Genomic DNA, 23743 nt, shown 5'->3' with positions numbered 1-23743 from the left:
TCATCTGTAAAATGGGGGGAATGATAATATAGTACCTCCCTAGAGAGTTGTTTTGAGGATCAGATAGAGTCGTGTATGTACTATGCTGAGTGTGACTTATTGCTATTATTGTCATTCCAATGAAACGCTCAAACAGCAGAATGAGACACGAAGGATGACATTCTGTCCTTTATGCATTATGCAATATTTAATTTATCCCAATGTTTCGTAGCTTCTCTTTCTCCTCTTTAAACAAAATCACTTATGTACACTCAGTCAGCAGGAGGAAAAGTCTAAGTCTTAAGTTTGAGAGTCATTTGTCCTCCCATCTTTTATTCAAGGCATTAATTTCTGTCTCAAAATATCTACAACTGGACCAGATCAGTTGCTGGCCTTCACATATCTTTTGCTTCTAAATCCATCTCCTTTGATAACCATTTCTGAAAACGCTACACCTTTTCTTCCCCGCCGGGAGAGTCCGGATTAGGGCCAGTTTTTATAAAGCACGAGATCCTCAGTTAGACGGCGAGCCCTCTTAAAGCAGATGCTGTGATTTCTACCTTTAAGCACCCAGGAAGTTGCCCAGTGTAAAGTAGGAAATAAAGATTGTAGATGATGGTGGTGACGGTGATGTTGGTGATGATGGTTATGGTGGTAGAGGTGATGACGCTGTTGGTGATGAAGATAATGATAGAACTTGGGGTACTACCCACTGACCTTTGAGGGGGCAACAGAGGGTAAAGAAGAGAATGTAAGTCTTCAAAGCCAGATAGACTATGGTTCAAATCCTGGTTCTATCACTAACTAGTTGTATAGCTTCAACTAAACTAGAAAGCAATACCTTAATTTTTATAGTAACTTATTAGCACTGTTCTCTCTTTACCCTCTCATTTTTGCTCCTGGAAGAATGATCTCTTCCCCACGCTAACCCTTTCTTAAAACTTCCTACCACTACATACCAAGAGTTAGGATGGGCTTCCTTTCCTGCCTTGAGATCCTTTGTGTCACCACCTTGTCACTTCCAATGTCTCTGATTTTCCCTTCACTCACCAGGAAAGTTTATTCCATGCCATAGTTATTTTTAAATACCTTCCTTTGATTTTTCTCTTCAGGCAATACCCCATTTTGTACCACATTTGCCCCCTTCCCCTAAGATCCCTCACTGTCCTCCTGCCTCTATTCACAGTTGCTGAATTCCTATTCTCTGATAATTTGGCTAACTGGAAGACTTATCATTTCCTCCTAAATGCCAGACATGACTTCCATTTTCTCAGAATGCCAAAAAACACACAATTGTTTTGCCTTTAACAGACAAATACTGTAGATATTTGTTAAATGTTAGTTCAGCTGCATTAAGTCTGTGTGTATGTGTATACACATCCATACATATAATGAGTGCTAAAGAGGAGAGATTATCTCATCAATTTTGTGTTACATCGAGTGTAGCAAGATATATACAGATAATTTATAAAAACTTATGATCATAATGATGCCATGAGCATGGGAAAAAATTAAGTATCTTTAGCTCTGACATGAATCATGTATTTCCATCTTTGGCAAAATAGTGACATATACCCCCCATCACACAGAAGTTCAAATACTCATTAATATCTTTAAATACAAAGAAAAAATGGCTATTTCACATTGAAATCTTTATATGATAACTGATATCATACCATATCTAGTTTAAAGTACTTATTCAAGTAAGTCTGTGAAATGTTGAAGACAAAGGGGGTAAGGTGGAGAAAAGGAAAGAGGGAGAAAACATAAAAATATCTTTAAAAATTCTGAGTAGATGATTCTGTGAACAGTGGCATTTAAGGTGAGAAATTTCACACACACAAATCCTAAATTTTGCTTTTGAATTTTAAAAGCATCTTTCTTTTGTACATTTCTGAAAATATCCCCAGCTTGGTGGAAGTTTTTGACTTTATGCCCAAATTATTAACACCCTATTCCATCTAGTAATACCACATCTATTCTCCCTGTCTAATAACTACATTTTTTAGACAAATCATGTCTATAAAAGCAAGAAATCATTTCTTTTCATAAATATACCCAAACTTCCAAATACAGGAGAGTATAATTCCCGTGAAAAGCTCTATGTTTATTCCAAGAATACAGCCACTTCTCAAAATGATTTTAGAATTCTTCTTTGTAATCATCTTGGGTTCGTGAGCCACATAGGAAAGCCAATCTTGTTACTTTATAGAGTTCTAATTTTTGTATACATTAAAAAAAAAGTGGCATTACTCACCTGACTCAATCAACTTGACTTCAAATTACATTTTTGGCTGCATTTAAAAATCAAATTTACCTCAAAAGACTAGATGTTCTACTATGAAAGTTATTTTTTTTAATATGAAAGTACTCTGAAAACAGCATCCCCAAAATGAATAGAAAGAAAAGTAGCAGGTGAGGGTAAAGATAAAGCTTTAAAGCTTCCCAAGGCAGATAATTTGGTGGGTAGATTGAGGGACATTAATTTTTAAAGTATAATCTTGGACTATGTTTTCAAACAGCCACATTTCCCTATGTTTATACTTCTCTTGGCCCTTCAGATGGTTGATTTTCTGGTAATAAGACACAATTTAAAAATCCTTGAATGGTTTAAAATGGGATATGAATATAGTTTCCCACAAAGATTATAGGGACATGGGGTGAGAGAAAGTGCACCAAAGTGTGTAAAGATAAGGATTTTTCGTTTCTAATAGGAGCACCCAAACCCTGCGTCAAAGGTGTGAGTTCTAACAATCTCCACTTTTGTTGGATGCTGGTGATTTGGAGGGGTTTCAAGTAATTCTGAAGGTCTCCTATTCTTTCCTAAAACTCTATTTGAACAAATCCTGGTTCCATTCAATGATTTTTGTTTGTTCGTTTCACAGTGTGATTCCTGTAACATGAGCTTATCAGTAATTGTGAATTCTATTTTTGTCATTTTTTGGCACTTAACAGTTCACAATGCTTGGTTGTGTGGTTTGATATTGTTTTAATTTTTGCATTTTACATTTGGCACTTTTGAAGAAGGGCACATTGTCTTGTACGTCGTTTGGGGAAAGTGGTAAGCCTCCCCCTCTGTCTCTTTTTTAAATGTTTGGGTTTGTGAAATAACACGATTCTCCCCGGAATCCTGTATCATTAAACGGAGCAGGTGAAATTTCGCCTTCACAAGCTGTGCATTCTAACCCTTCTTAGAGGCTGGTGTCCCCGGCTTCAGATTTAGGTTGCTTGACCCCTGCTGTCACGGGCCCTGGGGGCCCCTCCTTGCAAAAAAGCACAACTGGATTTTTTCGGGCCCACATGGCCAAATCCCCTCCCATCCTGCTGGCCTGGCTGGAAGAGGACATCCTGCCGCACGCTCCCAGGCGGTTGGTGCAGCGGTTTCGAAGGCGATTGCGGCTTCTGGCCTGCAGACCCGGGCCCTGGCTGGGCAGGAAAGCGTCCACATTCCTAGTCCGGTAGCCCTCTTCCCGGCTGCGTCCCAGGAGCATCGAAATGTTGGGGTTGCGAATGGCATAGATGACAGGGTTGATGGCCCCGTTGGCCCAGGTCAGCCAGACCGCCACCACGTTGAGGAGCGAGGGGGCCTGCGCGGCCTGGGCGTGCCGGGTCGCGGCCAGCAGCACCAGGAAGCAGTAGGGGCCCCAGCAGCAGATGACGGAGACGATCATGATCAGCACGGTGGTGGCCGTGCGCACCTCGCTGAAGAAGCGCAGCACGCGCGCGTACGTGGTCAGGGGCCGCACGCGCACGTCGGACAGGCGCACGGTCTTGCAGATGTGGTAGTGGCAGAAGCACATGAGCAGGAAGGGCAGCAGGTAGCAGGCCACCACCAGCCCCACGCTGTAGGCCGCGCCCAGCTGCGCGGGGTCCGGGGACGTCCGGTACAGGCAGCCGTGGAAGCTCTGCGCCGCGGGGGGCTCCCGGGGCGCGCGGAGCAACTCCCAGGGCAGGGAGAAGCCCAGCGCCGCCAGCCAGGCGCCCGCCAGCAGCTGCAGCGCGCGGCGGCGGCCGATCTTCTCCCGCGGCGGCCGCACGATGGCGCAGTAGCGGTCCAGCGAGATGAGGGCCACGCTGAGCGTGGACACGATGCCGAAGCACGAGCTGAAGAAGCGGCTGGCGGCGCAGAAGCCGCGCCAGGGCCCCGCGGCGGGGGCGGTGGGCGCGGCGGGGGCGGCGGGGGCCGAGCCCCCCGGCGGCGTAAAGAGGTCCAGGAAGGCGGCGGGCAGGCAGAGCAGCGCCGTGAGCAGATCCGACAGGGACAGGGACAGGATGAAGGCGTTGGTGACGGTGCGGAGCTGCCGGTGCTTCACGATCACCCCCATCACGGCGCAGTTGCCCAAGCTAGACAGCAGGAAGATGAGCAGCAGCACGAGCGCCTGGGCCGCCACCGCGGCCCCGTGCGACAGCAGCGGCCTCCCCGCCGCCCCCGCCGCCCGGGGCCCGCCCAGGCCGCCGCCAGCCGAAGCGCCAGTGCCGTCGCCCCCGCTCCCGTCGCTCTGGTTCCCCAGCGCCGCGGCCGCCGCGCTCGCCACGGTGCCGAAGGAGAGCACGGCCGCCGCCGTCCCGGCGGAGGAAGTCCCGCCAGGGGCGGCGGCCGCGGAGGGGCCTCCGGGGGGCGGGCTGCCCCACAAGGCCATTCTCGCTGGCGGGCGGACCGGCGGCGGCGGCTGCTCCTCCATGGGGCCCCGCGGCGGCCGCGGCTGTGTTCATCCCGCACCGGGGGAGGCGGCCGCAAGCCCGAGGGGGGGTGGCTGGGGCGCGGGCCAGAGGCCTGTGCCGGCAGTCGGGCTCGGCGGGAGGGGTGGCGGTCGCCCCGGACCCGGCGGAGCCTTTGACGTGGGTTCCACGCGTTGCCGAGGGAACCGTGTTTACGCAGGAGCGCGGGGCGGGACGCCGCCCACCCGGCCCCCTCGGAAAACCCGGCCCGCACCACCTCTCCCCGAGGTTATCCGGCCTGGGGGTCTGGGCTTTGGAGGGGGCCGGGTCGACCCCCTCGGGGCCCTCCAGGAAAAGCGGGACCGGCCGTCAGAGAAATGGCGGAAACCAACAAGGGTTCAACTCTCAAGCCCTCTTGTTGGACGCAAAAGTCCTACGGGGAGGCCTTTATTGTGCTTCCTGTTGACGTGTCTGGCACTGGCAGATAGGAAAGGGATCCCGCCGCTGAAGTGAAAAGCAGTCCAAATCCGGAGAGTTCAACTTTCGGGGCAGAATAATATGAAGCAGGTGTTCTCATACTTGAGCACGCAGCAGAATCAGGTAGAGGGCTTCTTAAAACACAAGTGACGGGGCCTCACTGGAGTTTCAGTTTGGGTAGGTCTGGGGTCCTCTCCCAGAATTTGCATTTCTAACAAGTTCGTAGGTAGTGATGATATTGCTGCTCAGAGGACCTCACTCTGAGAACCACAAAAGTATGAGCTTTTTAAAATGCACATTCACTGGCTGACTCCCAGGTTTAGGATGGGCCCATGAATCTAAACCCCGAAGGTAATTCTGATATAGGGGCTCTGAGGATTTAGGATATGGATTTTGGAGGCTACATATCGTCTTGTTTTCAAGGGCCTAGACCTCAGGACCATAACAGGTTCACACATGATGGGGATGGGGGATAGAGAGCAATTGGTTTCTTGCCATCCTGGCATCCTTCCTCAGTTCTCTGGAATGGAGTGTGTGTGTGTGTGTGTGTGTGTGTGTGTGTGTGTGTGTGTGTGTTTTAAAGATTTTATTTATTTATTTGACAGAGAGCACAAGTAGGCAGAGAGGCAGGAGGAGAGAGGTGGAATGGGAAGCAGGCTCCCTGCTGGGCAGAGGGCTGGATGTGGGGCTCATCCCAGGACCCTGAGATCATGACATGAGCCTAAGGCAGAGACTTAACCCACTGAGCCACACAGGCACCCCATGGAAGGGGGGTGTGCTTTAAGTCTAAAGTGGTACCAGCCAGGGAGTCACCACTGATGCCACTACAGGTAGCTGGCTGGGAGATTCAGGGACAGGTAGCTCCCGCCTGCCCAGGGAAGCTGCATCTCAAGCTTCGGAGCACAGCCGCTAATAGGGGAACATGTGATAAACCCCTATGTTTCTCTAAAACCATGGTTTGCCAAGTGTGGACCCTACACCAACAGCATTAGCATTACGTGGGGCCTTGGTAGAATGCAGATTCTCAGGCCCTGCCCCAAATCTATCAAATCTGAATTCTGGGAGTGGGGTCCAGCCAGACGTCCTGCAAGTGCTTCTGAGGCACACACAGTTTGAGAAACAGGACTCTAAAGAATGACCGGCACACTTGCCCATCTTAGAATCACTGATAGTAGTGCTTTGAATGCTTATTTCGGTCAAGAAAAATACCTTGCTGGAAATTTGCAGTATATTGAAGGTGGTACATTAATGCATTATAGGAGTGCGTGCTAGGATGTTTGGCAGTTATCTCTAGCCTCTACCCACGACATGTCAGTAGTGACAACTAAAAACGACCCTGGAGGAAGGCAGGATGACCTCCACTGAGAACCACTGAATTAAGACAAACATATATAATAGATGAGTTTATTTAGCAAATCTCTGCTAGGTTTTCAGAAATAACAAATAAAGATCTCAGCCCAAGGAAGCTTACAATTTTAGGTTTATACTATCATAAGTGCTGTTTAAAAATATAATGAAATTCTATAGAGGTGACTGGCTCTTCCTAGGGTAGCTGATGAAGACTTCACATCAGTGGTGACATTGGATTCTCCAAACAGAGAAGACAGGGAAGGACATTGGATTCTTGTGCAAAGTCTGCAGGTCAGTGCCTAAGTCCTTGACTCTTGGGTACTGGTGAGTGAGGTTAGGGAGTGAAGAGAGAAATAAATGATGAATAATAAAACTTGACTGGGACACTCTTATGAAGGCCTCACAGGCTATGTTCACAGAGGTTGAGCTACATTGGGGACAGATGTGGTAAAGGCACCAGTCGCTGAAGGAGTTGAAGCATGGGAAGGCCGTAATCAGGTATGGTTCAGAAAGAAAAGAGTGACCTCCCGCTCTCCCAGTTTTCTGCCTGCCATGTTTGCCTCAGTGTCCCCAGCCTGTTCACCCCCATCATCTGCTTCTAAATACTAGAGCCCTCTACTAGAGTCCCTGGCAGCTCTGAACTTCCTCCCTCATCTCACCCGCACCCAGAGCTTTGAAAACCATATATCCCTAACTCCATACTACATCTCTAGCCTCAAGCCCTATTGCTTGTTACTTGGTATCTCCCCTGAAGGTGCAAAAACACCTCAAACTCAACATGACTAAAATGGAACTCGTGATCCACTTTTCCTAAAAATCCTTGGTCCTCAACCTTTTGTATCTCAGAAGATGGCACTATCTTCCATCCAGAAAACTTAGGCTTCTTTCTAGATTAATTCCTTTTCCTCAACACCAAACCAGCCAATGTCCAATTTATCACCAAGATTTAGGGATTTGACTTGTTAAATGTCTTTGTATCCATTCATTCCTTTTTTTAAAAAAAAGATTGTATTTATCTATTTGACAGAGAGATCACAAGTAGGCAGAGAGGCAGGCAGAGAGAGAGGAGGAAGCAGGCTCCCTGCTGAGCAGAGAGCCCGAGGACCCAGGACCCTGAGATCATGAGCTGAGCTGAAGGCAGAGGCTTTAACCCACTGAGCCACCCAGGCGGCCCCATTCATTTCTTTCATCACTTCATCCCCCACCTAAATTTCAGCGTTCATTCTCTCTTCTTTGAACTACTGCTGCCACTCAGAACTGGTATCCCACATCCAGTCCCTACTCTACCCTGTAGGCAGCACGCCTTTCTAAGCAAAATATATTTGATCATGCCACTCACTGATTTAAAACCCTCTAACGACTTTCTCTTTTTAATTTAGGATAAGGTCCCCAATTCTTAGTATTTCCTGCAAGGCACTGCATGACCTGACTGCTTCCTTTCTGGTCTCATCTGGGGCCACGGTTCCTTCTTTCTGCTCCACTCTAGTCACACTGGCCTTTTGTGAGTTTTTTAAACCTCCCATCATAGGGCATAGGGCATAGGGCATTTGCATTCACTATCCCCTCTGCCTAGAGAGCTCCATTCCTTCACCTTACCCATTCCCTTGCATCCTTGTCTCCACATGAATGTTAGTCTCCCAGAGGTAGCCTTTCTTGGCTCGTAGCACATCAGCACTGTCTAGAATTATATTTTTGTGATGAATCATTACTTGTCTCCCACTGTAGACTGTAGGCTTTGTGAAGACTAGAACTTTGCCTGGCATGTTATTAGATCCTGAACACTTAGCATTTTGGAAAACTGCTAGATACACAAAGCCTATTTTTGAGTGACTGTAGAAGGAGAACCTGGCAACCAGAAGACCAGTTAGCCCAGATAAGAAATGAGAAGAGTCTGAATGAAGACATAATGAAGAAGGAGAAGAGATTTTCAGGAAGTAGTATACGAATTAGGGTCTCCTGATATAAACAATATACACAGGCACGGTCTCACTTAAAAAAAAAAAAAAAAAAAGGATTCATTGGAGGGATAGGGGGAATTCAGATTACAAAAGAATAACCTAACAGCTAGCCCCAAGAACAAGAGAAATCAGGGCAGAAATAGCAGGTAGAGATGCAGAAATGAATGGAGGGCAATCTCTTTAAAGCACTATTGGAGTAAGTCCATGTCAGCCATTTTCAGACCTTATATCATTTCTCTCAAGATCCCAGGTCCAGGGAGAGAGTCTGGCAGTTCCAGCAAGTCTGCGTGCAGAGGATGGAGAGAGTTTTCCACAAGGAAAGGTGAGTGTTGTTGATAAAGGAAGGAGTAAGGAATGACGCCAGCCAAATCCACAGACATCTTCGTCTAAAGCTTCAACAGACAGGACAAAAGGGCATGAACAAGAAGGATAAATCGCAAGTTCACGGCTCATGGGAAGGGGGCACCATTCATCAGGTTAGAGAATACAGGAGGAAGGGCACGTTCTAGGGGCGTTAGAGTTTGACTTGCCCACCAAGTACTGGGCCTGCAGTACGGCTCTGACCTTCAGGATTTAGGGATTTGGAAGTTGTCAGCCTCTCTCTCCGAGAAAGAAAAGCATGGGCATGGATGTGATGAGTAGGGACAGGATGTTGAGTGCAGAAAGAGAAGAACCATGGGTGGAATGCAAGGGAGTAGAAAAAACTAAGTAGCATTTCAAAAGAGAAAAGCCAGGCAGGTGAGCGACATATTTAATGAGGCACCTTGGCCAATTGAGGAGTCAGCGTCTTGGGTTTTTGGTTTTTATTCTGTTTTGGTTTTCAAAGTAAGGTAATTTTCTCAGCCTCTTCTCAGGAAAGTTGCTGTGACCATTAGGTTGCCTCTCGGTGGAGAGCTCACAGCTTCCTTACATGTTTTAGAACAAAAAGGAGAAGACTCAACTGTAAAGCCTGGTCCCAAATGGGTAACTAAAATTGATCAGTTATCAAGTTTTGCTCCTAAATGCAATCGTAGGCATAGCATCGGCGTCACTCAGGAGCTTGCTGGAACTGCCCCCACCCCATACCTAATAAATGAGAATGTGTAATTTAAGAGCTCCAGGTAATTCATACCCACATGTATGAGAAGCATTATCCTAAAGAGGGATGGTATGGAATTTGTGGGTTTTAGGAATTGAAGAGAAGGGTGCCCCAAGTCTTACAGAGTGTAGAGGACTTGGAGCAAAACTCATTGCAGCTTCGTGGTGAAGAGATGGCCCTGGGCCCACATAATTGCAGCCCTGATGGGTACTCATGGGGACTGGGTACCAACCTCGAGACCTTGAGAGCTCCCGTGAGTGTCTCTGTGGCTCACCCAGCACCAAGGGCACGAATGTACTTGCTCTAACATGGACCACGGTTGCCTGCCAGGAGTCTGCAGTAGAACCCCCACAGATTGCATAAGCCCTCGGGGGCTGTTAGATCTGGCAGGTAGGTCAAGCATGATTTCCAATGAATAATGAGGTAGAAACCAAACAACAATAGTCAAATAACAAATGGAAGATGAGAAAATGTACCCAATGAGCAGAGTCAGGAATGTAGAAGTTTGACTCCAGAGGGAAGAAAACAGGGGTGACAGCAAGCTAGAGAGGGAAGGCAGACAAAGGATGTTTGTGTCGTTTTGTTTATGATGAACACGTTTGAGAACCTAGAGCTAAGAGATCAGTGAGGGAAAGGTGGTTGGCTTGAAGGAGCTTAATTAATGAGGCAAGACCCTTACCAATGATGGGAAGGGATAGTTGTGAGCAATATTTAGAACATCTACTCAGCAGGGCTTCGTGACTGGTTAGACACATGGAGGGGTGTGTTTTTGGGGGGGTGTGGGGGGATTAATTTCCCTAGTGTTGACTCCAGAAGAAGCGGTGAAGTATAGAAGGGATGAATATTACCACAAGGGTTTGACTCTGGTATGGATTAGAATTTAGAAAGATACAGGCAATGCCTACTTTTTAATGTAGATAAGTTAATATGACTTGTGAAATTTGGAGAACAAATAATAGTTCAATTTTCATTTTATTTATTTTAAAATATTTTATTTATTTATTAGAGAGAGAGAGTACACGAGCAGGAGGAGTGCGAGAAGGAGAATCAGACACCACCCCCCCACCATGAGCAGGGGGCTCCATGCAGGGGTTCAATCCTAGGACCCTCGGATCATGACCTGAGGCAAAGGCTGACACTTAACTGAGACATCCAGGCTCCCGTCTATTTTCATTTTAAAAGGAAAGTACAACAAATCTCACTGACATGTAGAAAATCTCTTGTGATATTAAGCTAGTGATAGTGTCATTTCTTTTTTAAGATAAGTGATTTCTTCACCATAGAATTTTATAGAGAATGAATGGAAAACATTAATTTTTATATAATAGGGAAATCAAGAACATTAACTATAAAATTATAAAGCTAAAAATCTTTCATTTTGATCTGGTAATTTAATCACACACTTAATAACTGGATGACAAAATCAGTTAATATTAATTACTTCAGTTTCCATATGCTCAGAAAAACAAATATTTCACAGGAATCTGCTGTCTATTGAGAGCAGCACGTATTGAATAAATTTTTAATACCTCATTTTTAGTGACTGAAAAATGATCAAGTTTTACTTTATTTATTTTCAAAGATTTCACTTATTTCTTTTAGGGAGCGAGAGCGCAAGAGAGAGCAGAGGGGCAGTGAAGAGCAGAGCAGGAGAAAGAATCTCAAGCAGACTCCACACTGAGCCTGACTCAGGGCTCGATCTCATGACCCTGAGATCATAACCTGAGCCAAAACCAAAAGTCAGACACTTAACCAACTGAGCCACCCAGGCGCCCTGATCAAATATTATTCTTAACAGATTCACAGACAATTAACTAGCAAGAATTAATAGTTAACATTTCTTTCAGGCCTAAATCTATGGGGCATGTGTTTGGTTGTGTAGGAGACTCACCCTACTCTAGTAATTCATCAATTTCCCGTGTTTATAATGCAGAAACAATCCCTTTTATAAGGGCCATAAAGATGTAGCAGAAATCTGATTATTCATTGGTCTCGTCACATCAGCTAATGGCACCTCAGTTACCTTGGAGGAGGAGCTGGGCTTTGCAGCACAGAGAACATCCTGGTAGGAGCCACAACATCTGTCCCCAGAAGCTGGCCCACCCCAGTCCTTCCCAGGCTGTGTAGGCTAAGAGTTTAGTACCTCACAGAAACCCATCTCCCTTACATCCTGCTCAAAGAGAGGACATTATCTTACTCAAAACCTGGAAGACTAAAATACTGAACTTGTAAGAGTCGTCGTGAGGGCTACAAATCAAGTTATAATTCAAAGAGCATCTACAACAAGATATTACAGTAAGTAGCATAGAATAACATTTTAAAAGTTAACAACACTGAGGTATTAATTTTACCTGGTATGTTAATAACTAGACAAATATTTGGAATTTTCAGCATTTTGTAGGTTAGACATAGGTGACATTTATACCAATTACATGTGCAAAAATGAGGTATAATGATTATATTTAGTTACAGCATAACACTTCAGAAAGATTGGAAGTCATACAATTGGGTATCATTTTCCACATAATTCAGAGAAAGCCCTGAGGAGTACTGAAGTCACTTGAGAAGGAATCCGTCCTTCAGTGGGTCGTCATCTTCCACTATAAAACTTGCTGTACCTGTGTAATGGGCTTGTCCAGACACTTCCACTATAACAGCTTTAAAATCCCCACATTTTGCTTCCTGAGAAAAGAGGAAAGGAATATAATATCAAAAGACTGCACTTACATTGTGTCTGGCCTAGAGCCATATTCTTGGTTTTTACCATTTTAAAGAAAACCCAAGGGTTAATCTTGTAGGTAATGGAAGGTTTTTAAGGAGAGTGACACGATCAAATTTGTGTTTTAGATAAGTTTCGCTGCAAAATGAGGACAAATCAGAGAGGAAAGCAATTAGAAACCTAGAAACTTCTTCAGAGGTAACCTTCATTCATTGATGGGCTCTCGAGTCACTAGGGCAGTTTTTAGGGAGGAGGGAGAAGAACAAAACAGAGATACTTTGCAGGTAGAATTGGCAGGCCTGGGGACGGACGCATGTGGGAGGTGAGGAGTAGGAATAAGTTCAGTGTGAGCATAGTTCCTGGCTGGGGAGTGAAACAGGGACTCCCATTAATCAAGATAGCAAATGAGATAGGAGGAGCACATTTAGGAAGGAAGGAAGAGCTTTTTGACAAGATGACATGTCTCCGAGACCGTCATTTCAAGGTGAGTTTGGTGGACAGCTGGGATTACGAGTGTTAGACTCAGGAAAGAAGCACCTAGTAGGCATGGGAGGGGGGACGGTTCAGGAGTCATCACCAGTGTGTGATTGGGAGCTGAAGTCTCAAAAGAGGGTAAAATTGCCCAGTGGCATCAAGATGCAGAAGAGATGAGAAGGAAACTAAGGATGGAATGCTGGGGACCCATAGGTGGAAGGACAGAGAGAGGAAGCTGGGGCAGAGAGAGAGACCAGGATGGCGCCATTGCCATGGGAGAGCTTGGAACCGTCAGGACAGAAAGGGAAGGCATATGGTGAGAGTGAAGCTGTCCTGTCAAGTATTACTATTAGCTACAAAAGAAATAACTCCAAATCTTAACTACAGAGTATCCTTTTTATTTAATTTTTTAAAGATGTATTGATTTGTTAGGGAGAGTGCGTGCACGCATGCAAGCATCAACAGGGGAAGGGGCAGAAGGAGAGGGAGAGAAGCAGACTCCCTGCAGAGCATGGGGGGGGCTTGATCTCAGAACCCCAAGATTCTGACCTGAGCCAAAACCAAGAGTTGGACACTCAACCAACCAACCCACCCAACTGTCTCTTATTTCTTGATTTTTAAACATGAGAATAACTAAATCTTGTGATAAAATACCAATTATTAGATTAGGATACAGTAATTTCATTATCTTTTTATAAATCTGCTGTAATAAAAGCCTCATTGAAAACTTGCTTTGTCCAATAACAATATAGTAGTGTTAACAGTGTAGGGTCTACACAGAGGGGTCCACGTTCAGAGTTTGGGTCCTATATTCACTAACTGTTTGACCTCTGGCAAATTACCTAAACTCTCTAATTCTCCATTTTATCACCTGTTTAAAAAGGATAATAACAGTACTGACTTGCCAAGTTTCTTGTGAGAATTAAGATGGAATATATATATATATATATATTTTTTTTTTACTTTATTTATTTTAGAGACACTCACAGAGGGAGAGTGAGAGAGAGAATCTTAAGCAGGCTCCATGCCCAACTCAGAGTCCAATGTGGGGCTCAATCTCACAACCCTGAGATCATGACCTGAGCTGAAATCAAGAATTGAACACTTAAGTGACTGAGCCACTCAGGTGCCTTGAAAAGGTATGCATAAAGTACTTAGCTTGGAACTTTACAGTGAAGCACCCAATAAATGTTGTAGATTATTTTATCTTCAATCTCAGACTTGAAGACAATTCCAAATTGTTACATAAAATCACTATATTTAATAAGAATCCCTAACCTAAAAGAAAACTCAATATTCAGAAAAATCAAACTTCAAAAACACCAAATTAGGATATACAAGTCTGTATTACAATATTTTGTTTTGTTAAAGGACTTTTTATGAATAGATTCATTTACTAAATGTATCTACTAAATTCTTTCCTAAATTTACTTAGTTTAGATTTCATTTACTACTATTTATTAGTGAACAGAATTTATTTCTGTTAGCACATTTGAAATTTGATTCTATTACAAAAGTTTTATTTTTCACAACTTTTCGGGATTTTCACAACCTATTATAAAAAATGAAACACTCCTATAGAATAAAAACAAAAAGGATTAAAAAAAAATCCAAACCCTAAGTTAGTGGTTCTCAAACTTTTTGGTTCCAGGACTCCTTAATGCCTTAAGATTTGAGCATCTAGGGGCCCCTTGGTTGCTCAGTTGGTTAAGCATCTGCTTTCTGCTCAGGTCATGATCCCAGGGTCCTGGGATCAAGATCTCCATCAGGCTCCTTTCTTAGCATGGAGACTGCTTCTCCCTCTGCCTGCGGCTTCTCTTACTTATGTGCGTGTACTGTCTCTCTCTCTGACAAATAAATAGAATAAAATAAGATTTTCTAAGAATTTTTGTTTACATAGATTATATCTATTTTTTTAAAGATTTTATTTATTTGACAGACAGATCACAAATAGGCAGAGAGGCAGGCAGAGGGAGAGAGAGAGAGGGAAGCAGGCTCCCTGCTGAGCATAGAGCCCGATGCGGGGCTCGATCCCAGGACCCTGGGATCATGACCTGAGCCAAAGGCAGAGGCTTTAACCCACTGAGCCACCCAGGTGCTCCAGGTAGGTTATATCTATTAATATTAACTATATTGAGAGAATTAAAGGTATTTATTCATTAATTCATTAAGAAATAATAAATCCATTGCATATTATTGCAAACAACATATTTTTGGGAAAATAACTGTATTTGCGAAAGCAAAAAAATTTTAGTGAGGAAAATGGCTTGTGTTTTACATTTTTGCAAACCTCCTTAACGTATGGTTTTATAGAAGACCGCTAGATTCTTGTACCTGCTTCTGCATTCAGTCAGTTGGCTTATCACCTGTGGTGAAGACTCTGCAGAGTCTACCATACACTCGTGAGACAATAAAAGTGAAAAGCAAATAATGTCTTAATGTTAATGCATACTAAGTTTTGACCTTGTGGGACCCATGGAAAGGAACTTGGTGACCGCCAGGGCTTCCAAGCCACATTTTGAGAACCAATATCCTAGCTGAACAGAAGTTTTTACAGGCCTGCTTTAAAATTCTCTTTTGAGAGCTGGGACCCAACACCCAGCTCAGGCCTCTTCAGTGTCCAAAGTAGCACACTCGCACAGAAGCAGCTACAGGAGTCACTCACCCTCACAGCCTTGCCCGTGAATACTGAGCCGGTGGTACTGCTTTTAAAGGCTCTGGTCTGGTTCAGTTCTAGAAGCCCTTTGTGGTACTGTAAGGCAATTCGGGCTGTCACTCCTGAGCCAGTAGGACTTCGGTCAACCTGTTTCAGAGTAAATGAAGGTGAGAGCGTGCACAGTGTTCCAGTTCTATGCTGTCCAGCTTTTGAGCCAAACGTTACAGTTTTAATACCTGTTCATCTGCAAACACACAGATGTTGGTCGTTGGTTCCTCACTATAAGTGTCTTTTCCATCTGTCACTATGGTTCCATACAGAAAGGAAAGGTCTTCACTCTCAGGATGACTGATTTGAAACTGCAAATGACAAAGAAAATCATCATGTAATATAAATTGTCATGTAGATTACTACAAAATATATATTTTGATTCAAATTTATCCTTGTAAATGATATAGATGGGGTCCTCTGAGGCATAACTTTTCACTCTGTCATTTTTAAAATACTTTTGGGTCAAGGCAGGAAATGATGTCTTTGTCTAGATGAATAAACATAGTTTCACTGGATTAGTTAGGATTCCTGTCATACCTTGAGTCCTGTCTAAGGAATTTGTCCTGCATATAGCCTCTGCTAAAGGAACAGTCCTATTTTATATACACACAGACTCTCCAAACACTCCCACTCTTTGAAGCATTGAGCCCAGGATGGTTACTCCACAGACTGGCCACGGCTGCTCAAACAGGACAGGCTAAGATGGTCCTGTGCTTCCTCTCATGAGCTTGAAGGGGATAAGGCAGAAGAACCGGACAGTGAACATCTAGAGCTGAGGTGAATTCCATGGCAGAGATGAGGACTTGGAAGAGGCTGGGAGGAGACTGGGAGGGTGAGTGACACCCTTAGCTTCTTCTTTGTGTGTTACTTTAGAAACCGAAGAGGCCGGAATTGGGTGTTAGGTAAGCTTCTTCACTCAGCTCTCAGAAGAGAATTTTGAGCAAGCCGAAGTTATAAGAATGCAGAAGCTAGTAGGTAAGAGAATGGTTGGAAGGGAAAAAAAAAATCTGTAAAGGATGAAGTCAGCTGGTGTTATAAAAAGCAACAGGTAAACTCAGAGAGAAGCACGCACTGGATGCTAAGTCCTTTCCGTGGTAAAGCAAGGTCAGGCCCAAGTGCACAGTGCTTCCTGCGCTTCTCGGGAGGTCTAGCTTAACTTTTCCTCAGCTTCTGTGACATCTGTTAGCTCTCAAACTATTATCTCACTCCACATGCATCCTTACAATTAGTACATTCTGCTACTACTTACCTGTCATCGGGAATAAGTAGATAGATTTGGGTTCTTAAAATCCATCCAAAGCCAAGTTTAAGAGGTCTCCCTGCTGATCTTTGTTCTCCATCCTCCTCAAGCCCCCATGCCCCACCTGCACCACAGAACCATTACCTCTCACTCTTCACGTCTGCTTCCCCCACCAGACTGAGCTTCTGGACGGCAGGTTGGTTTTCTCCTGGAGTCTCTAGCATCTAACATAGCATCGTGTGCGTCTCACTAAATTCTAGGTAAATGTTTGCTAAAAGAAGGGCTACACCTGAAACTCACATTATACCATTTGTGAACAAACTGGAATTTAAATAAACACTTTTTTAAAAAGAATAAATGAATAAAGATGAATGTGTACTAACTTCAGTCCCTACCAAAATGGCCTTTCCCTAACTCTGCCTCAGTGGTGTGAATGGTCAGCAGTTCACAAAGTCGTTCTGCTGCCTGATTCAGCACCAATAGAAAATATTATATATGTTCCTCTCATACAAGATTTTCTCCTGTTTTCTCAGAATGCCTCCTCCCTCAACGTCTACCCCTTCCTACCTTGGTAAGAAGTTCACACTTTAATGACAAGTCCAAAATTGTTCCTTTTATTAAGAAAACTATGCCTTTTTCTCTTAATCTCATTAAAAATAAAGTGAAGTGGGGCACATGGGTGGCTCAGTGGGTTAAAGCCTCTGCCTTCAGCTCAGTGGGTTAAAGCCTCTGCCTTCAGCCTCTGCCTGACATTCATTATCTGCAAGTCTTGGAGAATGACCACAAAGCATATGCATTTCAAATTAGTGAAATACTATTTGATACATTTTCTGTATGTGTCTGTCAAATGGATGGATAAAATCTTTAAAAAAAAATAAATAAAGTGAAGTTATTTCATACCAAATTTTAACTCAAACTATTAGCTGTCTGCTTAGTGAACAGAAAACTGATATAAATTCAGAACCTCAGAAATTGCTATGATAAACTAACTCTAGCTATTGGTAGTTACAGTCCTAGATAAATGACAATTTAGAACAGAAATAAAGTATATATTTTCATCTTTTTAAAAATATTTTATTTTTAATATTTTTTCAAGATTTTATTTATTTATTTGACAGAGATCACAAGTAGGCATCGAGGCAGACAGAGAGGAGGAAGCAGGCTCCCTGCTGGGCAGAGAGCCCGATGCTCCATCCCAGGACTCTGGCTGGGATCATGACCTGAACTGAAGGCAGAGGCCTTAACCCACTGAGCCACCCAGGTGCCCCTATTTTCATCTTGTTTAAATTAAAAATTATGTTAAAGTTGCAAGTATGTTAAATAGGCCTATAATAGTTATTAATACAAGTATATAGGCACTCTTTCACAAGTTATTTTTTACTTAGAATAGTGATGAAATTCTTATATGCTAAAACATGCAAATACTGTACATAGTTTTATTTACATATCCCAACTTTAAGTGTAAAATGGCAGACTTGTGCTAGAAATGAAAGAATATTCTAGACATATTTATTATCTAAACTGATTTTATCAGAGTAGTTTTCCCAAACCAAAACAACTTAATTCGAGTGGTCATTTAGGTAACTTCTTAGCAATATTGGAAAAATTTACTAATTAGGAATTAATGTTCTTTGTGCAGTCAAATGCTCTACCCCTGAGCTATACCCCCTGTTCTTTGTGAAATAAGACAAGGTCTGAACAGATTTAATGAAATCTAGTTGGGAGCTATAATTGACATTCATTATCTGCAAGTCTTGGAGAATGACCACAAAGCATATGCATTTCAAATTAGTGAAATACTATTTGATACATTTTCTGTATGTGTAAATAACCACAAATTATACTAGTATGTATATAATTAAAATTAACAAGTTACTTATTGAACATTTATTGTAGGTAGGCACTATTCTAAGTCCGTTGTACCTATTGTCTGACTTCATTCTTATAACACCCTATGAAGCAAGTATTTTGCAATTCTCATCTCACGACAGGAAGGTTTTGGAACTCATTCAAGGTTGTGAAAAACTTTAAAGTGGCAACACTGGGACTCCTAGATAGTCTTGCTATAGAGCCCAAGATCCTAAACAATGCCTTATTTTTAGTCCTATTAATAATTTAAATATGTAGATATTTAACTGCATAGATGTGTAATTTACATTCCCTCCATGCCACAGGGGCGGGCACCTTGTGATGAAAGCAGTGTTTGTACTGACCTGAGCTTTGACTGCTTCCGTCACTGCACTCGCTGCATCCACAAGGTCCCTTGTCTTTGCAGAACAAATGTCAAGTCCCAACCTTTCAGCGCTAACAAATGCATAAAATGCCCCACCATATGCAATATCTACCGCCATCTTTCCATGACCAGGAACATCCACTAAGAGATCTAAAAAAGATGTGTTTGAAAATAAGTCTGTTATAGTATTTTGGCAGTACAATTCAGAGCATTTTTAATATGTGTATTTTGGTGGAGGGAGAGAGAGCGAGAACACAAGCACAGGGGCAGAAGGCAGAGGAAGAAGCAGGCTACCTGCTGAGCAAGGAGCCTGATGGAGGACTCGATTTCAGGGATCTGGGATCATGACCTGAGCTGAAGCCAGATGCTCAACCTACTGAGCCACCCAGTTGTCCCTAATAGGAATAATTTAATATAGGATTTTGGATCCTATTCACAAATTGGCTTTCTTCAGCTATCATGTCAAAACAAAATGAAAAAAAGATTTTTCTATGTAAGTCATATATACTAATTCATCTATGTATTTTCATCTCATGAAGCAGGCAAATACTCAGAATAAAGCCATTATAGAATCACTGATGTTTACCGTATTTTTTGTGTTAGGGTTTGAGATTATTCTAAGTCCCCAGCTTTCCCAGAGTTTCACCAGAATGTCAGTTGTTTGAAGTCCTAAATTTTTATTTCCAAAAGAATGGGGCTGGATAATATTTTGGGATATTCAAACTGTTTTACCCCTTCTTGCATTTTCCTCTTTCTCCTCCCCAATTCCAGCTGTCTTGGTGATCACTACCTCTGGGAGAGTGTATTGTGGGGGAGAAAGAAGGTTTTGTGGAAACCCAAGATCTGGGGGGAAAGATCTTGGATTTCCATGAAACCCAAGTGTCCAAGTTTCCATAGAACTTCAGTGTCCTGAAGGGTCACCGTATTTCTCTTGGTCAGTAGAGAAATTTCTTCTGGACCGAGGAAAGAAGTGGCGGGTCTGGAGTGCAGAGGACCTATGCTGACTTCTCCCAGCACTAGGGGAGGCTACAGGGTGTGAAAGAGGTAGCAAAGAGGAGGGGAGGCAGGGACAGGAGCCACATGGCCAGGGGAAGATGATGCTTCACTGGTTGACCATGTAGGCTGGTGACCAAAAGTTTCTCTTCTTCAAGACCTTGACTCTTTTTTTTTAAGATTTTATTTATTTATTTGACAGAGATCACAAGTAGGCAGAGAGAGGAGAAGGGAAGCAGGCTCCCTGCTGAGCAGAGAGCCCGATGCAGGGCTCAATCCCAAGAACCTAGGATCGTGACCTGAGCCAAAGGCAGAGGCTTTAACCCACTGAGCCACCCAGGGGCCCCAAGACCTTGGCTCTTTTAAGAAAGATTTGCTACACATGTATCAGGAAAGGGGACAGCATGTAGACCGATGAGACTAGGCAAATCAACAAGGTAGGATGGGGTCTCAAATTCAGAAACTCTGAAAAATAAAATACAGCTTGCATGCCTGAGTTTGCACACTGAGTCATACAAAGATACCAGTCAGTATGCTCTCAGTCCCAGGCTAGCCCCCAGAGCCCTTCTAACACATGATGTGTCAAAAACAGAGCAAGTTTATAGTGAAAAAAGTGAAATATGCCTGTGGAACTTAAGAGCAACTGTGATTGAAACATGTCTCTATCTTGATGCTAGTGTAACATAAAAATCAGCCTTAACGAAAGGAGAATGAGGAAGTAGATGGAAAAAAGAGAGGCTGCTGGAAGCTGGAAAGCTAAGTGTGGCTTTGGTGTCCTCATGTATAAAGTGGAACTGCTAAAGGGATGAAGAGATAAAAAAAAAATGTGATATATACAATGGAATATTATCCAGCCATAAAAATGAAGACTGTTCTGTCCTGTGCTACAACATAGACAAACCTTGAGGCTATTATGCTAAGTAAATTAAGGCAGTCATAGAAATAACACTGCAAAATCTCCCATAAATTTGGTGTATAAATTTTTCAGCTCTTAGAAACAGCAGAATAATAGTTGCAAGGCACAAGGTTGGGAGGGGGAACAGGGTGTTACTGCCTGATAGATACAGAGATTTAGTCATGCAGTTGGAGGAAGTTATAGAGACATGCTGTTCCGCATTGTGCTTATAATTAGCGCTATACTGCATACCTAAAAATTTGTTAACAGGGTAGATCTCGTTATATTTGTTTTTTTCAACTACAAAAAAATGAAAGAGCTAAACAAAAAAGAAAAAAAAATGGAACTATTATTCCCGTCTGAAAGGACCGTTGTGTGAATTCCATGTGATAATGTGTGGGGAGTGCTTGGCACAAACGAGCAATACGTTAATGTTAATGGTAAGGCCAAAAATTTAATTTCCAAGGGGAATAGGGTTTCTTAAGAGGATATTTACACTTGTTAATCACCATATTCTTCTCCCAATTTCATTTACTTAGTTACCCATTCAACAAATATTGACTACCTACTGTTCTAGCACTCGAACACAGTAACACAACGAAGTTTTCATTTTAGCAGTGTGGAAGGGAAAACAACTCAGCAATCCTTTGAGGTGGGTATTGTTGTCATCTTCATTTTGCAGATGATGACCTTGAAGCATGGAATCCCTTTTGCAGGGTCCTCAAGATGGAGAGGGGGTAGAGCAGTAACCTTGAACACTTGTCAGTCCACCCTTTTAGCATTATTCAAAGTAGAGAATTTAGGATCTTTTTTAATGACTCAAAGTGACCATTATGGCCTACCAATTATCGAACAGTCACACAGTGTTGCTCTCAGGAACTATGTGCTTACAGATTGGCTGCCCTGCCCCAGCCAGCCCTGAACTATGATGTCATTGGTGACCCTGCTGCCAGCTGTCATTTCCCTCGAACCTAGAGTGCTTCCAGTCTGCTGCTGGGGTTCCCTAAGGAGAAATTGGGTAGCAAAACTATTTAAACTGCTGAGATTTTTGAGATGCAGTCCTAACCAAACTCCTGTCTATATCAAGTGCCCTCCCTATCCAGATGTGACATCATTCTCTCCTAGAGGTCAAAGTTTCCCCAGGGGAATTCTTCATCAACCTGTGTGTTTCAGCTGTCTGAGGTTGCTCTAAGACTAGCAAATGCCTGGGCTATTACTGCCTCATTCATAATTAGGCTAATCTAGATCCAAATCCTCAAGAAAGATCAAGATCTAATAGCATGCCCCTGATGTTTATAGAAGCATTATCAACAATAGCCAAATTATGGAAAGAACCCAAATGCCCATTAACTGATGAATGTATGCAGATGTGGCATGTATATATGTATGTACCTACCTGTATTTAGTGGAATATTACTCAGCCATCGAAAGAATGAAACCTTGCTATTTGCAACAATGTGGATGGCTTTATTATGCTAAGCGAAATTAGAGGAAAATATCGTATGATTTCATTCATTTGGAATTTAAGAACGAAACAGATGAACCTAGGGAGAAGGAAAAAAAAGAGGGGGGGGCAAACCATAAGAGGCTCTTAATGATCGAGAACAAACTGAGGGTTGCTGGAGGGGAGGTGGGGGCCTAGACTAAATGGGTGATGGGTATTGAGGCACTTTGTTATGATGAGCACTGGGTGTTAAACTACAGTCCTCCTGTCTCTCGAAATGTATTTTTAAAAATTTTTAAGTACTTTGCATACTCTCAGTAAATCCTCACCAAAAACTCAATGAGATAACAAGTGAAAAAATACAGGCACAGAGAAGTTAGTAATTTGATTAAGGTTGCATAGCTTTAAGGGGTTATCAGGATTTGGACTCAGACAACAGCTATTTTTGTTCTTCCAAGAATAAAATCAGCAACATTATCTTCCCGGTTTATAAACTGCTTAGTTCATTCATTCTTATTTAATTGTTTCCCAAAGAAATGGGGAAGGCACTTTCACAGGTGAGGAAAACAAGACAGGGTTTAGTAACTTGTCAGGGGGTAATGTCTAGTAAGTGTCTTCTGAACCAGCCAGTGAACCCTGGCACTTTGGCTGTTCTTTGCTCTTGCCTTGACCCTATCTGACTTACCCAACTGTGCAATCTCTAGGAATGCCTGACCGTGAGGCATGAGGCGCTGAGTAAGGGAGACACGGAATTCTGTAATCCTCAGGCCCCTCTCAAGACCCAGACGAAATAATCTGCGGCATACACGGAACAAATCTGCAAGGCTAACATGCTGACACACATTTGCATTGAGTTATCTTTTTATTAACTGCAAAGGCTTGTGGGTGGGTTAATTGCACTGCGTGAGTTTCAGGCCAGAGAGACAGTGTAGTTAGTTGCGCCCCAGGGCTGGGAGGGTCTCGTCCTTTACCTGTGGCCAGCGCGAAAGCCGGGACGCTGTGGAAGCGCACCCGGCCACAGCTACGGCCGCCCTCGCATTCCACGAAGGCGGCCACCAGCCCGCACGGGCAGTGGATGTTGACTCGGGCCTCGCGGACGCCGGCCGGGGGTGCGGGTACCAGCCCGAAGTCGAGGGCGAAGCGGCCCAGCGCCAGCACTGCGTGGCCGCACATGGAGCTGTAGCCTTCGTTGTGCAGGAACAGGACGCCCAGGTGCGCCTCCGGCAACTCGCTAGGCACCAGCACAGCTCCGTACATGTCCCGGTGACCCCGGGGCTCGAACATGAGCCGTCGTCGCAGATGGTCAAGGTGCTGGCGCATGTAGCGCCGCTTGGCCAGCAGAGTGGGGCCAGCCACTTCCGGACACCCCGCCAGCACGATGCGCAGGGGCTCGCCGCCCGTGTGCATGTCCACCACCGACAGCGCCGGAGTCCCCGGGTCGTGCGGGGGCAGCCGCGGCACCGCCAGCGCCTTCTCCATCGCCGGAGTCTCGGGACGCGGCGACTTTCCCGCAGTGCGAACCTGGAGCCCACGGCCC

The 23743-nt window shown here is 44.0% G+C and overlaps 2 protein-coding genes across 2 annotated transcripts; both read right to left on the bottom strand.

Moving 5' to 3' along the window:
* Positions 1 to 2951: 2951 nt before the first annotated feature.
* GPR135 (G protein-coupled receptor 135) lies at positions 2952 to 4800 on the bottom strand. Its single transcript, XM_082734979.1, has one exon. The coding sequence runs from the start codon at positions 4659 to 4661 to the stop codon at positions 3171 to 3173; it is 1491 nt and encodes a 496-aa protein (XP_082591105.1). The 5' UTR covers positions 4662 to 4800; the 3' UTR covers positions 2952 to 3170.
* A 5671-nt stretch (positions 4801 to 10471) lies between these two features.
* L3HYPDH (trans-L-3-hydroxyproline dehydratase) lies at positions 10472 to 23685 on the bottom strand (the record flags this gene model as incomplete). Its single annotated transcript, XM_082734980.1, has 5 exons — positions 10472 to 12183; positions 15360 to 15497; positions 15587 to 15709; positions 18855 to 19024; positions 23178 to 23685. 5 exons carry the CDS (start codon positions 23683 to 23685, stop codon positions 12058 to 12060), a joined length of 1065 nt encoding a protein of 354 aa, XP_082591106.1. The 3' UTR covers positions 10472 to 12057.
* Between the last annotated feature and the right edge of the window lie 58 nt (positions 23686 to 23743).

This window comes from Mustela nivalis, assembly GCF_964662115.1.
Source record: "Mustela nivalis genome assembly, chromosome: 6".
Classification (NCBI taxonomy): domain Eukaryota; kingdom Metazoa; phylum Chordata; class Mammalia; order Carnivora; family Mustelidae; genus Mustela; species Mustela nivalis.
Note: the sequence above shows the minus strand (reverse complement) of the source record. Positions and strands in the feature narration are given on the sequence as shown.